Source organism: Ruditapes philippinarum, unplaced genomic scaffold, assembly GCF_026571515.1.
Source record: "Ruditapes philippinarum isolate M1 unplaced genomic scaffold, ASM2657151v2 ctg1181_1_1_1_1, whole genome shotgun sequence".
Classification (NCBI taxonomy): Eukaryota; Metazoa; Mollusca; class Bivalvia; order Venerida; family Veneridae; genus Ruditapes; species Ruditapes philippinarum.
The window spans coordinates 145,455-162,575 of NW_026866847.1; the positions used below are offsets into that span (position 1 = coordinate 145,455).

General features: G+C 29.7%; 1 protein-coding gene across 3 annotated transcripts in view; it reads right to left on the reverse strand.

Moving 5' to 3' along the window:
• Window positions 1-575: 575 nt before the first annotated feature.
• The window catches only part of LOC132734000 (semaphorin-1A-like), a 69,319-nt gene continuing 52,773 nt past the window's right edge, over window positions 576-17,121 (reverse strand). For 2 of the 3 annotated variants that reach the window (XM_060720701.1, XM_060720700.1), the window contains 7 exons: window positions 15,645-15,727; window positions 13,974-14,184; window positions 10,152-10,220; window positions 9,460-9,515; window positions 8,676-8,807; window positions 5,350-5,418; window positions 576-2,760 (listed from right to left, as the gene is read on the reverse strand). In XM_060720701.1, coding sequence (XP_060576684.1) covers window positions 2,360-2,760; window positions 5,350-5,418; window positions 8,676-8,807; window positions 9,460-9,515; window positions 10,152-10,220; window positions 13,974-14,184; window positions 15,645-15,727 — 1,021 coding nt within the window. In that variant the 3' untranslated portion in view covers window positions 576-2,359. The remainder of the gene's footprint in view (window positions 2,761-5,349; window positions 5,419-8,675; window positions 8,808-9,459; window positions 9,516-10,151; window positions 10,221-13,973; window positions 14,185-15,644; window positions 15,728-17,121) is intronic. The other variant, XM_060720702.1, reaches the window with a different exon arrangement.

Sequence of the window (17,121 nt, forward strand, 5' to 3'; positions counted from 1 at the left end):
CAGGCAATATGTTAAATTAGTCCATACTTAACACAACTAAGCTTGGATCTGTCCATTTGACCTATTACATTTATCAGAATTTAAAGCAAAAATTTAGTTACAACCCTTTCGCACCAAATCATTTTTTGAAATTTTTGATTTTTTTGGTGCGAAAGGGTTGTAACTGAAACTTTATCAATTATCTCTTTATGCTGACAAAATAAAATAACCTTTCCAATCAATTATATATCAGTAATTGAATTAAAGCCAAAAAGCAAAATTAAAGAAGAATTTATTAGAATGTAAAAGAATAAATAAGTTTTTTGTCTCTCCTGAATAATTTCAAAATATTGAGTTACAACCCTTTCGCACCAAGGCATCGATCTGTACACTTTGCTTATACGGCCAGGCCTAAATATACATATGTACACTCTCCTTATACAGCCAGGCCTAAATGTACATCTGTGCAATCTCCTTGTACAGGCAGGCCTAAATGTACATCTGTACACTCTCTTTATACAGTCAGGCCTAATTGTATATCTTTACAATTTCCCATTTCACTCAACTATTGCCTCCTTTCTCTTAAACTCCCTGTAATATACAATGAATAGTTCTAGAATTCAAAAACAGGGCAAGTCTATACCACTTTTGCAGGGGATAATTGAGATTTCAAAATGACTTGAGTAATGTGTGTATATGATACAATGTCCGAATAGATTAAAGTCATATTATCTATCACATCTGGGTAAACTCCTTTATCAAACTACTGCTGAAACTTCCCACTCTCTTATACTTTCATCATTTTATTATTATTTCTTTAACATTTATGTACTTCATTTAAAAAATACAATAAAACCAAACATAATTATCATTCTAGTTATAAAGAAACTTAAAAATTTAGAAAAATTATACCAAAGTTTTCTTATCAAGTATTAATTTAATATGAACATTTCAATTTCCATGTCTCCCGTGTTTTCCTTCATTTATTCAGATTTTTTTTGGAAAATTTATTTGACAAGATTCCCAGATGAAGAAAAAAAATGAAAATCTTTCAACAGAAACAGGACAATTACATGGCAACAGTTACTATGACAACAATTGTTATAGTAACAGAAGCACAGTGGTGTGAGATCATGTGAATTCTATTTATAGCACAAGTAATATCAAACTTTGTACATTACATATAATAAAGCAAATAAGCTCTTTTTTAACATTGATACAAAATTTGACACACAAAAGTTTCCAACTTCTGACTGTTCTATGTCATATTTCAAATATTTGTAAAAATGAAAATTTCTAAGTTATAAGCCAGTACTATTTCTTCTATGTTGAAAAGGGGCCCTTAATGTTCTTTTCTTCCAAATACTCCTATATTTAGGCTTCATACCAAATCATATTTAATTGAAAAGAAATTGTGTAATTCTTTTCAAAAATGGCAGTTTTGTAGACTTGCCCTATATCAATAATCAAAATGCCCCTTCACTTTATTTGTTTCAGATAATATACAAAAAAATGACTTAAAAAAGGTAATTATTCTGTTTTTCCTTTCCGAGAACATCTCAAAATTTGACATTAACGAAACATATCAAAACAAAATGTGCACCAAACAAGAACATTACAGTATTCAATATAATAGCGGCTTCGCCACAATGATGTTTACATAACAATCAGTGTAATATAACATTATTCACCGTCATTTTATATCTGTGTTCTACCTCATATAAACATCACTACACTTAACATAGTGTTAGTCTTACACTACACTTAACATAGTGTTAGTCTTACACTATTTTGTAAGTTTTTTGTTTACATGGTAAGTGTAACTACACCTCCAATTTTAATGCTTACATTTTTTGTATACCTCCATCTATAGCACTCCTCTTTTTACTCACTTCTTAAGTTACCTCAGTTCTTAACTTTATTATTCATTTCTTCAAGGATTAGGATGAACACCTTCCTCTTACCCTCTACTGAACTCAATTCCAGTCATTTCTGTCAAGCCTTTCATTTCAAGCTTTCACCAGGAACACTCAGTTACTACAGAATTACCTCTGATTCAGGGCTATGTTTATTTTCAGCTTTTTATTGCAGAACTGTATTTGAATTCATTACCTTCTCTACAGACACACAGCTTCATTAGGCTCCGTTGGAAAATTACAAATAACTCCAGAAATTTCTAACGTCTTATTCGTCAACTGAAGTATTTGTCAATATTTCACGACTGGTAACTTCCATTGGAATATTTAAACACATCTCCATTTTAAAAAATAAAAACAAAACTTGTTCAATTTTAGACACTTGTCAAGCCACACGTGTTGTTATTTTCAATTTATACAATTTGATATATACAAAATTCGTTATGTTTTTATCACCCAAATTGCTATAAATATGTTTTTGAAGCTTGTTTTGGAGACATTGTCTTTGTTTCCACTGACCCATTTGGTAAATTTGGACTTTTCTGTGGCATATTCTGTGCTACAATCACATTATTTGTCAGATTGTTTTTATTAATAAATGGTTTTGTTGAAGCTGGATCCGAGTAATAATTATGCGTGGCTTCGTTGATCGAATGTCTGTTGGGATTCTTCCGTAATGATCCAAAGTTTTGTTCAAAACTTATCATTTGTTCTGTGTTTCTTGTATGATTTCGACACATGCTGACTCTATAACCAATAACAAAGCCAATAAGAGCGGCAACAACAATTGAAACAACACTGGCGATCGCCAACGTAGATGCTGTGTAAACTTGATCGTCTGTTCTTATTGGAATGTATTTTGTTTCTGAAAAAAGCAATAATAAATATTTTCAAAAATTTGAAGAATGAAGACTAATATAACACCCTACTCCAACTGATGATATATGTAACACATATTTGATGAATGAAGTAAAGATTACTTCAGGATAGCAGGATACACAACACACATAACATATAACTGAGTTACTGCCCCTGGTTTGATACCTAAAATGAATGACATATAAAACAAGTAACATATCAAAACACATATAAGTTACATTTCATACAAGATCATAGTAATTCAATTCAAAAGGTGAGCTATTGAAATAATAATATCTCATATAGGCCTTTGTGTAAAAAGTTATTGAGTAAAATATTTTTTTTTCTTGTTAAACGATATTGTTAACAATATCAATTAAATTTATCTTCTAATTTTATACAATTCAATTACTAGGATCTTGTATGTGAAAGAAAAAAACAACACACAGACATGTTCCTACACTTTTCTCCCTTAACTTCAAACATGATGAAGCAAAAATATATTAATCATTATGTTCAATTGACCAGAAAGAAAAAAATATATGAAAAGAACACAATTTGTAGATTACCAAAAAAAAAAAAAAATAATAAAAAAATAAAATTTGATTTATAAGACTGTGTCCATGCAGAACAGTGTGAGTCAAGGTAAACATCATGCAATAATACAACATTCACTATTCAACAAATTAATTATCAGGGTCATATATATATTCACATACATTCAAAACTAAAGAAAACTGTGAAATGGCCAAGCTATAGTATACATGTAAGGTACAGAAGCAAATTAAAAATACAAAATTGCTTTAAGTTTAAAATTTAAAAAAAGGTACACAAAAATGCATTAAGATTTAAAATAACAGCTAATGAAATGGTAATGATGATTATCTTTTATTCATCTATACAATGTAGTGAACTGATGGAAAATTCATCAACTGATGCCAACACCACAGACCAAGATCACCTGGTTCATTCTATGCCGTTTCATCATAACCTGTGCTGTTTGCAATAAAGCTTGCAGATATATTTTGAAAATCTTCCTAAAAATGATGAGTAGTTTTTGTTTAAATTGAAAAATGGTCCATTTAAGCTATTAAGCCTTGAAAGAGTTGAATGAAGTTGAAGAATCAGATGACAATGAAAATGATCGTAGAAAAGATGCTGACATTAATGATGATGAAAGTGAAGCAAAACAGTGATGTTTTAAATGATTTTAAACACTTTCAAAATGAGTGTGTGATTTTCACCATTTATTAAATCTTTAATAGCTTTTGGGGTGGGATCTTCCCTTATCAAGAATATCTATTTTCTGATGTACCAAGAGGTAGTAGTCAGTCTTCAATGTTAATACAGCCATGTGCTATTGTTATACATTAAATAACAAAAACCTTCTCTTAAAGTACTTATCTATCAAAGAAATTCATTATAACAACACATTATTACATAACTATGTGCTAAGTAACAGAGCGGTACACATTATTCATGCTGTAAGTTAATGGAATATTTATTTCTTAAGACTAGCTAGCACTAGCACTATGAGACTTGGCATGTTTAGATAGCAATTGTTCAGATAGTAATTCCTTCAACAATGGAAGTAATGCTGCAACATTACTCCCAGAAATACCTTTCCTAGTTTACTCTCACAATTAACAGTGCTTACATTTAACAAAGCCAGACAAAACATAATCTGACATGTGCTTTTAATCTTTTACATAATACATATAGTATGTTTTGAATTTCCCTAACACCATGGTAATCTTACGAAAGATCTAAAATTCAGTACAATGCTATGATGATAAAGAAAAAATAACATTTCCCCCACCACCAGTATTAAAGCTGGTTATGTTGAAGCTGATCTAAAATATTACTTTATTCCTCATGCATATATCATGTAAGCATTTTAAGCAAATTCACTATAGTCCTGAGTTTTTCAATTTTCTGAACTTAAAACATTACCATGACGATACTTTTAAAAGCAACAGAAAATAAATTGTTCACATTCTAAATGGAATACTGGCATGAAGTCTTATAAAAACTTGTAAAAAAGACCATGTCTAAAGAATTTAGTAAATTACAATATAAAAGAATTAACATACTCATATTTATAATGATTTCTTTTTATTTTATAAGTGCAAGAAATAATCTAAATACATCGGAAATACAATTTCAATTTTTGGATGGTAGAAAAGATTTCAATTCTTATTTTGAAGATTTTTCCCTTGAATAACACTAACAAAAAAAAATCCTTATAATTTTTTGAGAAGGTAAAATAAGTTCATGCTCTAATACAAAATTCACATCTGTTAATTCTCGATATATGTATCAAATGCACAATATCATATAGGTAGATGTCTGCAATTTTGTTAATAAGCAATTAAGTTAGAAGAGAATTCATGTAAATCATGCAAAGTTAGATATTTTTTATGTTTAGCATATAACGCACTAGTTTCAGTTACGTCTGCTGCAGTTTCAGTTACGTCTGCTGCTATCACTTAAGCTACAAGCAGGTGCGTTAATCATTATTCGCAATTAGTTTCTTTGAGCTTAGTCTACCAGCGATTGAAGTGGGTGGGATGAAACAAAAATGAGATATGCTTACCACAAGGTTCTGCCCTTGACTGAGCCACATTTGCGTTGCCCTCGAGGTCAGGGACGGGTTGTAATGCTCCTGATAGGAAATATACATGTATATGTCAGAATTGGCATTTTCCAAAAACATTGCACATACATGTATGCATGCCTGGACCTCAGGACATGGGTGGTGTTTAGGGAGGATTTATTTTTAAGTAGGCGGAGTTAAGAAATAGGTGGTGTTAAGCACAGGGACAAAATCTGCGCAGAATGTAAGCTGTTTTACAAAGTTTTGAACACATCACTTTAGACTGATAAAAATAAACACACTTGAAATGTGCCAATACATTGATTTTTGAATGGCATTTATATAATTTCATCTACAATACATTCTTAAATTATGCTTTATAATGCCAAACAGAGAGTATTTCATAAATATCATATAGTCACGAAGATGGCAAGAATATCAGAAGGCCGCAAGATTGATTACAAATTATTATCAAGCATTATGATAAGAACTCGTAGAAAAGAGCAGTTAATAACAAGAAAACTTTTTACTATATTAGATTACTGCAAGAGGAAATCTGCCTAACAAGGAAGCTTTAGAAAAAGGAAATGGAGAGAAAATTGAAGCGCAATTGTTTTTATATGTGATTAAGCAAAGATAGTGTTACAATTATGTGAGACAGTATGTGGCTACAGTAACAGGTATACTGATCCATGGTTAAATACATACCACTAAATTTAATTCTTAAGATACCAACCAAAACTATTTTTAGTTTATACAGAGTTTATTTTAGTTTGATTGTGTAAGCTATAAGCTTATAGACAAACTCTTGAATCTGTTCCTAGAACCAACCAGTACTGAGCAATGAGAGTAAAGTTTCTTGTAAACAACGGGTTGCCCCTGATAGGATTTGAACCCAATTGGCTAGAGTTAATTAGATTACTAGTCCTACACATTAACCACTTAGCTATGACACCATTAACTGTTTTTCATGATAAAATGTATGAAAACTTTTGTGTATAAATTCAGATATTCAGCCTCAAACAGCACAATGCTCAAACGTTTTACATGTTTTTATTTTATTACAAATTCAAACTAAACGATAATCTATATTAATGTTTTTCTGTTTATATGTGTGTATATTTTACAAGCATATCATTACTGTCCTTCACCTTTAATATATATGTGTACATCAAGTTTTTTAAGGTGGATACTGTGTACTTTAAGGTCACAAAATTGAAACTGTAAACCAGTCTTGACATGGAAATCTTTCATTGATTGATTTCAAATCTGAGACAAGAATTACCCAATGAGATTTCAATAATTTCAGACTGGTCTAAGTATAAAGTTTTATAACCTTGTGTTTAAAAAACAAATCATAAGTTAGTGAGTTCTTATAAATATCAGGAAATCATTATAATAAATTTCAGGACAGTTCAATCAAACGGCAGCAATCAAACAAAGTAATGACTTAAATTGAACATTTTTTCCTGAATTTCTTTATCTTTCTTTAATGAGTTAACAAGTAATAAAACAAAATATGTAGACTCAGCACTTTCAGCATTTTCCACTTTGACACTAGTTAAATGATTTCCTCTATAAGATAAAGGATAGATGGCTTTCAGGAAATTAGTTTAATGTATTCATGTAGGAAGCTATAAATATTCCCATGCTGAATACTGACATGGAAATAAAGTGAATAAAATAATGCTTAATCAATGTTTGAACATTTGAAATAAAAGTGACAAGTCATCAATTACAGCTTTGTAACACACATGAACTTGTCTGAATTGTCAATCACTGACAAAATCCTGATATATAATGTTTTCCTGCATCTTTATGGAAAAAAATATTCCTCAAAAATGTACCAAAAGCTAATGAATTTGCTCTGGCGTCGGTAAATTCTTTTTATAAATATTTAAAAGGAATGTTTATCAAAAGTTTTATGTATTATATGTTATTTTTGATGGCAGAAATATAAGATTCTTAGGCACTATTTCAGCAAACTTTCACATTCACTAAAATGGTGACTTATTTAGATATTATTTGTGGCTAATATGCAATTCAAACATATTTTTAATACTAATATTTCAGCTTTCTTAAATGTTGAATTTTAAACCAACTACTAACACCTTTATTACTTCTGAAACTTCATGAATATACATATACCTTGCCAATTAAGCCAGAGGCTTTCAACATAACTTCCGTCTGCTGCTGTAATAATTTTTTTCAGAGGCCTGCTTTGAACAAATGTTTTGCATCATAGCATAAATTACATCTTACAGATGTTAAAGCACGAATGTAATCAGACGCTGTCATTAATTAAAATGTAAGAAAAAAAGTCTTTGTGTTAAATCTAAATCTTTCTAGATCTACCTAGAGTTAGCAAAGGAAAATAGTCTCTAAACTTGGTAAAAATAACCTCTAAATTGGATACAAAAAAGCCTTATTTTATTAAGATTTACTACTCAATGATTATTATCCTTTAGATAAGATGTTAATGATAAATTGTGTAATTTGCTGTAAATTCGTTTAATTGGCTTGAAAGTAAATACAACAAGAAATAATTTCTACAAAATGGTTTTCTTGTGAAATTCCTGGCCAATTCACCAGACTGCTTCCAACAAAAGCTACTTAAACTTTGTGGAATGTTTAACTTTTTGGCAAGGTAAATGTGTGGATTTGCTAATAAAAGTTCCTCTTCTTCTTATCATTCTTAATTATTTCAATAGGAGTAAGCTCCCTTACATTTCGATTTTTTACCCCTTTATTTTTTTTTTGCAAATATTTCATAGAAACTTAAACAAATTTAACATAAATCATTAAACCTCACTTTACAAAATTCTTACTTATTTATAACTTTTCAAAGAATTGTCTTCCCATAACTTAAACATTAAAAGATAGATTACCTCCCTTTAACTATATGTCATCTCTCATGACTCTTGTATGATGCTAAGGTAAAGTGGAAGGAAAAAGCAGGGAAAAAAGGTCAAGATAAAAGCAATCAAAAGGTCAAGGTCAAAGTCCAAAGGCCACAGGCATGCCACAACACAATATCAAAATCTTATAAAACTAAAATTAATTATAACCACTCTAAATTTAAATTAAATTCTAACAGAAACTGTTACCAACAAAATTTTTAATAGTAACTTAAAGCTGATATCAATAAAAAATTATATAATTCAACGAAAAAATTATAAGAAAATGGAAAATATATAAGGAATTTCTTACAATATTTTTTTATTAAAAGAGAAGGAAAGCAGTTTTCATTTTGATCTTTTGGAAAACATCATTGTCAAAATGAACATTGAACTTAAGAAAATTACCAAAGTACCATACAAACTAACCATTGATTTTTTTATCAGAAGAATTTGTCAAAATGTCTGTGTTATACTGAGAGCAATTACATGTAACAACAGGACAGGGTGTCAGTACAGGCGCCACCGTAGTTGTCACTACTTCTATAACTGGTGTCTCGTCTGTAGATAACATTTAATAAAATTAATATACAACAAATAAAAAACTGAAATCTCTGGCAACGATAGCCATATTGTTATATAAAATACAACAATATTTTGTTTCATCTCTGCTACAGCAGCTGCAAACCTTAAGAAAAACAAACATTTCCAAACTGGAAAATAAAATCAGAACTACAATAACACAATATTAATGACGTGTAAAACCATAATAAGCTGCTCTCAGGTATCATTCCTTGCCATCATGAACTCTCACGGAAGTTAAAAAAATACATGTTAAACAGTTGCACATTTAAATCGCAATTAAAACAACATGCCACAAGAATGCAATTTACAACAGAATGTAATTTTATAAAATCGTCTACAAAATTGAATCATCTTAAAAATCATATAATACACATGTTTTAAATTTTATAATCAGCTTGAAGATGAAGGAGAATGAAGGTACATATTTTAAGGCTGGCAGCAAAACAGTCAAAGCTTGGCAAACAGCAAATCTGTCCAAACTTGACTAACAGTCATACTGCTATAACTTTACTGACAACAAAACTGTTTACAGGAATCAGTTTATAGACCTATACTGTTATAGTATATTATCTTTATATAAAACTGTTATATAAAAAGTTCAATAGATTCTATTGTTCTGTTTATTTACCTTCTTCTGCATTAAATGGACATTTAGATGTGTCACCACTTCTGATATCAATCAACCTGAAATAAATAAGTGAGAAAAAATGTTAGAATGTAAACAATAAAATCATTATAAAGAGACGAATAACATCAATGTGTGACGATTCAAGGAAACAACAAGTAAATGCATATATTTCATTATTTACAGTTGATCATCCATGTTGTTTTTCTAAGAATCATTAACATCAGTAGATATTTACCAGTACAACTGCAATATCAGCTGATATTGACCAGTACTAATGTAATATTAGTTGATATTGACCAGTACTAATGCAACATTAATTGATATTTCCAGTACTAATGCAACAATCACTGATATTGTCCAGTACTAATGCAACATCAGTTGATATTGACCAGTATTAATGCAACATCAGTTGATATTCACCAGTACTAATGCAACATCAGTTGATATTCACCAGTACTAATGCAACATCAGTTGATATTCACCAGTACTAATGCAACATCAGTTGATATTCACCAGTACTAATGCAACATCAGTTGATATTCACCAGTACTAATGCAACATCAGTTGGTATTGACCAGTACTAATGCAACATCAGTTGGTATTGACCAGTACTAATGCAACATCAGTTGATATTCACCAGTACTAATGCAATTTAATTGATAATAAGGAATCTAAGTAGTCAAAGTTCTTACCCTCTAGCACCAACATTACACTCATCATTTATCCAAGCACAGTATGGGTCCTGGAGAGCCACACAGGAACTGCAAATATACAAAAATATCAGGATGTTAACATAAAGTAACATGTCATATCATAGCAGTAAAATGACCAATAAAACCATACATGCCACTTGAAATTATTGGGTTTTCTACAAAGTTTCTGTGTAATTATAATCATGTTATCAAGTACCAGTGCCATAACATTCTGCGATACAGACTCCTATATGAAAGTTCCATTATGATATATAGAACATTCAAAGAGAAATGATATTTTAGCACCAAACTTCACAAGAATGATAGGATTGATTGTAAGAAGCACTTGCTTTGAGAGATACTTATCTAAATCTGTTATATTTATATATAACAAGCTTACGAGCTAAGACTCATTTTTCTCCCCATTTTCGCTCCCTCTCAAACAGCTGTAATTACGTAATAATCATTACAAAGTCATTTATCACTGAGTTATGGATAACATTTATTTTACTTTTTGCAAGCTTGTTTTCAGGATATACTTCTCCATCAAGACTATCTGGTTTCTATTATTACAACTTGTAGTGGTATATCATATTATTATAACCTTGATTAAACTGAAAGTTATCAGAGTAAACCAATGCTTATTGGCTAAAAAGAAAAATTAAAAGAACGTTAATACATTTGTGGCTGTGCAATTTCCTATAATGGCTTGCTACTACCAAAGTTATAGATTTAGGCCAGCCTGTACATCAGAGAAGCCTTACAAGGTTTTTAAAATTTTGGACACCCCATACTAATTTTTTATAAAAAAAAATCCCTGAAATCACTTAATAACTCTTTGACATTCAAAATCCCCTTTACATCTCGACATAAGGTTTCCGAAATCAAGAAATAGTAGCCTTCACACATTAAGATTTGTCTGTACGTCTTAGTTTTAATTGGTGTTGTACTTCAAAATCCTACCGTCTGTTGAGGCCTTTACAAGGTTTTTAAAATTTTGGACACCCCATACTAATTTTTTATAAAAAAAAAATCCCTGAAATCACTTAATAACTCTTTGACATTCAAAAAGATCAAGTCCTTAGCATTAATTCAGCATGAGAAGGCTTTGATAAGAACAGCTCAATAAAGTGTGAGCTAAGAATCATGGAAACATGGTCAAATAACAGTGGTAGAAGTGACCCTATATCCCTTGATATAATCATATTCATATGGCACAATTATACAATGTATAGAACCTCCCATGAATTGCCATGTAATGTATAGTTTTATCAAACATTGAGTCCAAGAACTTGTTATAAAACGAGCCTTTGGCAACCTTTACACATTTTCTAAGACAAGTAAAATAAAATTTTGTATGTCCGATACAACTTATAGGATGGTATTATCCATCATAACAAACATTAACTTATTAACTATATTTTAATATGTTAATTTCATGGTATTTTCATCTATATGCATCTATAAATAGTTTTATTATTTGGAAATAATATGACCAGACTCTTTATTTTCTCTTTAAAATGTAATTTATGTTGAAAACTTTTCAAAATATAAAGTCAGTAACAGTAGAATTTAGATAATTAAAGATTTACTAAATTCATCAAAATTAAAATGAAGTTGTTTTTATTTTTACTAAATATCCTGTATCAAAGGAATCTCATACTGACTGAGATTTTTGTAAGTTAATTATTTCAAAGTTTAAAGATGCAAAATAATTGACCTACACTCATTTTATCATGTTTCTTTATAAAAACTGCAAGTCATTATCATAATATTTTATGTTTTACAAATATTAACATTGATATTTTACCATTATTTTACTTCAATGTAAGATATTCTCAAAGCATATAATTTGAAAATAAGTAAACATATTTGAAGTGTGAAAAATTTCTGTTTGATTTGAAAAAAAAAATCCTGTAATTTTATTGGATGGAAAATATATTTCAAATAATTGACCTAGTTTCAAGACCACATATCACTTTAATGGATTACTTTTCTTTTTATTTAGTTGATAATAAGATGAGATATCTCATGTGTCCTTATAGCAATTTTAAAACTGTAATTCATGTTCATTCAGATGTAAAAGAAGTCGCAAAATACTGAAATGGTAATTTTTAAAAGCCCTTTACCCCAAGTATATCATATATTATACAGCTTTAAATACCTTTATAAAAAAGATGAGGAGTTCTATTCAACCAAGTCAGAGAAAAATTTGTCATTTACATGAATAATGAAGTGAACAGTTGAAAAGTTTTATAAAAAAAATTTTTTTTGCATATATAATATTGCAAAGTCAGTATGTAATTAGTTTATAAACTGTTGACATTTTTTTCACATAGCTTATCAAAACAGCTGAGCAAGTATCTCTGAATAGAACATATTCATTGGACAATGTCAAATTTGTACTCTAAATCATCCAATCAGAGACCTTACATATTGTTTTATACCATTCTGGCATTTGTTTTTTTACTGACCTACTTTAAGCTGACAGAAAGTAAATTTGGTTTCTATTACCACAGCTTGGTATTGTAAATGTGACAAATGCGGCGGCTGATCTTTAGTTGTACAGGTCTCATGGCTAGCTAGAAGGCTAAAGGTTCAAAATGCAACAAAATCTTTGAAGCCTTTAAAATCATCTGATTCGATTCAATACCATTGCTCTCTAAATTTAATTTTCTGATTAAGTTTTTAAATTGTAACAGCACAACTTTGGCAGTCATGTGACTTAACACGAGAAACAGATTACTGTGTCTGTTACACACAATCATAGTGTTGCTAAGTAGGGAAACGAACATATATTTTAAGTTTGTGTAATTTGATATGTGACAAGATATAGTTTGACACATCCACCATATAAGGTTTCAACTCAGATACCCCGATTGTACGGTCGGACAATTTAATTATTGACCAGCCAACTGGAGTACATTATCGTCATATATACCCCATACATGCCCCGTAATTCAGTAGACACACGGCTGTAACCTGATAGGTAATCGTAACACTGGGTATTTTTCACACTATCTGTCAAACTTTTAAAGCTGTCAAAAATAATTATGACAGATTTTTAAGATTTTCAGCTTTAATCAAATGTGAAATAAATTGCTGAAATGACCTATTATATTTAGGCATCTCTTAATCTTCAGTAAAATTTAATATTTTTGGTCAATAAAGTTTTACTCCACTTACAATAATTCATTATGTCAAAAAATGATATACGTGGATTTAAATCAGGAAAAAGAAATGTTAACTGGTGATAAGGAGGCATAATAAATGCTATAATATGCCTCAGTGAGAGTGAAATTAAATTTTAAAGTTTGTGTAAATAAGTTAAAATTTAATTATATTTGCACTTTTTATTTCAAGAAAAACATGCAGTTATATATCATTTGTCAAACAGACCTGAGACATGCAAACTTTACATACGTTTGCATAACACTGGGTGTAACTGGTCATAGGTTGACACATGTTTGACAAAATGCAAATTTCTAGACATAAGTCTACTTTTTCCATGTGAATTCGCACTCAAAATGCAATGGTGTCCAAGAAATACAATAAAATAGTGTTGTTTTCACACAAGCAGTTTTAAAACATATTTACATTCAACGACATGTAACAGACAAATATGTTTTCTAACACTTTAAATCAAGCCGCCCCTTTTCAGGCACAAAAAGTAGCTGTGGCTATCAAGTATGAACCCCAAACATGAGACAGATATGCTGTTAAAAAGTTTATTTTGAAGTGGTGATAATTTATCCTCATGCAATTTCCACACAGAGATAAAATGTGCACACTTCTTTATATATTTGACCAATCTGCTCTTACCTGCATGTTTTATGTTCTGAACATCTGTGTAATGGAATGGACTTGATATTTTCTTTTGAGATAACAATAAGTTTTTCAATGGTTCCTTGACGATAGATCTTCAACTCTTTAACTGGCTCATCGGTACGAAGGACTTGAATGTCCTCTATAACAACCGTTTCTACTGGTCCATCAAAGCCTTTATTCACTGCCTTCAATACTCGACCATCAGCTGTACAATATAAAATGAGACAATTTAAAACAATAAATTGTGAATCCTTACTTGATTTATTACAAATCAAGTCATGAGGTTTACTTGATTATTTTAGCTTATAAATTCAGAATCAATTCTTAGCATAAAGAATTAATGTGTCCAATCTTTCTTGCATTATAAAGTAATATTTCTTTAAATTTGTTATTTTGCTGCACTTAATCTTGATGTTATAATATATCACTTCTTAAAGTTCATACAGTAAACAAAAAGTTTCTCTATAAGTAGTTATTAATTCAGTTAATTTGCAATTTGTACAAAAATAAAAAAAGTTCACAATAAAATCCATCAAAAAGAAATCAAGAAGTAGTCATTTACTCTTAAATAGATGAAATGATAGGTAAGTCAAACAAGAGGCCTACACATCATTACTGCAGTATAAACACCAGTTTTTGTATTGAAATACAAACTTCCAGGTGTGAAAATAAATCATATATAATAATGATCAGATTTCCAAGCAGTTTTTTTATTTCAATAGGAGGAATTGTGGAGGAAATGTTACTACAAGTGCATCCAATATGAATAATTATTTGATGGAAACCATGACAAATAAATCAACTTTTTTATAATGTAAAAATACAATTATTTAAGCAAAAAAAAAATATACTGTTTTGCCACCCTAAAAATCTTGTTTAGATGTGATCAGTGAAAACTGACATAGAGTTTGGCGTAAAAAAATTAACAATACTCCTGTGCTTTGGAGCATTATATTCACCTTTAAATTATGAATATTTGCGTAAAAAAGTTATGACGGGAAAGATGGTATCTGTAAATAGTATAAAATTAATGTTTCGTTACAAGCTTATATATCTACTCATCTCCCATCACAAGAATATGACTACATTAATTATATTTTCAAAATTTGTAAAAAAATCCCCGTCACACTATACTTTCTTTTTTTTCGCCTCACTGCAACATAACAAAATTATCGTCTATCAAGTTTTCAAAATCAAATTATTTGTATCGAGTCATTAAAATACTTACTAATATAGGATATATCTTTGTCACCAGTTATTTTATACTTATTGCTGTATTACACCATAAAAAATCATTGCACCAAACATTATAGGAAATAAATTGGCAACTTTTGTTTCAGAAAGCTCATTATAATTAATCAATCAATGAAACTACCCTAATTGGTCTTTTTATAAGTACTATGGCTAAAAATAGCATTAATTAGATTGAGAATACACTTTTCAACTTGTATTAATTTGACAGAACATTGATAAAATTTACCAAGAAATAAGACCAGAAACAGTATTAGAACATTGAACTGTATGTTAATTATTAGAATATTCACTAGTAGAAATAATAAGTTAGAAACTAAGTTTTAAGTATGAAAGGCTGAGCAGCAGTATAGGTAAACAAATATAGTATTATGATGCCATTTGGGTTTCAATGATAATCAACAAAGTACTTACATGTTCCAACAAAAAGAATATCATAGTAGCCTCGATCAGCTGCATACAGTTGCCAATCAACTGCAATAGCTGTAAATCTTCCTCTGAAAACATAACATAAATAAAACATTAAATTATTTCATTTTTGTAGTACTGGTGTATACCTGTATGCCAAGAACTATGTTTGCACATATATTGACCACTTTTTATGTTTCTTTGTAACTGGAAACAGAATCTTACCTTTGTAAGTACATGTATGTATGTTTCGACTTTATTTTCATTTTATTTAGTGATATTCATTGGCAAAGCATTTTCTGTTACAGAGTGTACATTTTCGTTTGTCAGTCAGTCAGTATCATGTTCATTATCGGTTCAATCATCATATAGTCAACAATTAAGTATTTCTTTTTCCATCTGTCTAATAATTGTGTTGAAACATTTGCATGCAATGCCAAAATATAAATCCATGTGCATGACGTGTTAATGATTTAATGCTGCCACAAATGACTAGAATATCTAACTCATCCTGGCTGGTAATGAGTAAAACATAAGTTTTGGTGCCATAGAAAACTATCTGCTGCATTTACTTGCATCTCTTGCTGAAGTTTATTATATATATCAGATGTTTTAGTAACAGATTTAGCACAACGCCTAGGCTTAACATCTGTTTGTCTGTCATTGTAAAACAGTATTTCAAGGACGCCGACATATGACTGACATATTTTATTATTCAATAGGCAACAATACTAGACTGATATATCTAAATCTAAATTTGAACAAGTTTTAATTGAAAAATACATTCTGTATTTTTAAAAATTCATAATTTTTTTTAATTAGGTAAGTGGTACATAAAATCAAATTGACATGAATAAAACTTCATTCTACGAATTAAAAAACTTTCATTTTTTGGGGCTTAAAATCAAATATTCAGGTGGTTACAAAAGTTTTAGAATGGTTTTCAGGTTTTACTTTAAACAATCTATATACACATATACGTAGTAAAATAAACCAGTCTGGTTTCCCACATCAAAACATAGTATTATTATTACAATCTGACACACTACCTTACATTAAATAGCAAAAACATTGGATAATTTGTTATGAAAGCCAACTTTTGTTCCGTGCACTTTTATCTTTAAGTGTATTATACTCATATTGCACTTTTATCAAGGGTTTCTTTCACTCCCAATTTCTGACATACTTCATTAAATTACCTGAAGACAAGAAATGAGGCTTTGTTTTACCTTGTATACTTGTGGTTACAGCCATGTGTTGCTGTTCTTAACTCAAGTTTGATGTACCAACTCATATTTTATAACTTTTTATACCTGCCAGTAACATTTTAATCAGAAAGCTACAGGCATCTGTTCTAATTACGATACTTAGAAAATAATGAGTCTCGAGATTTATCTTAAAATTAGAAAAGCTTGGCGTTATATTCAAGAGGCTTACCTGCATGTGCAATAATATAGAATATTTTGTTTAATCTATAGCTTCA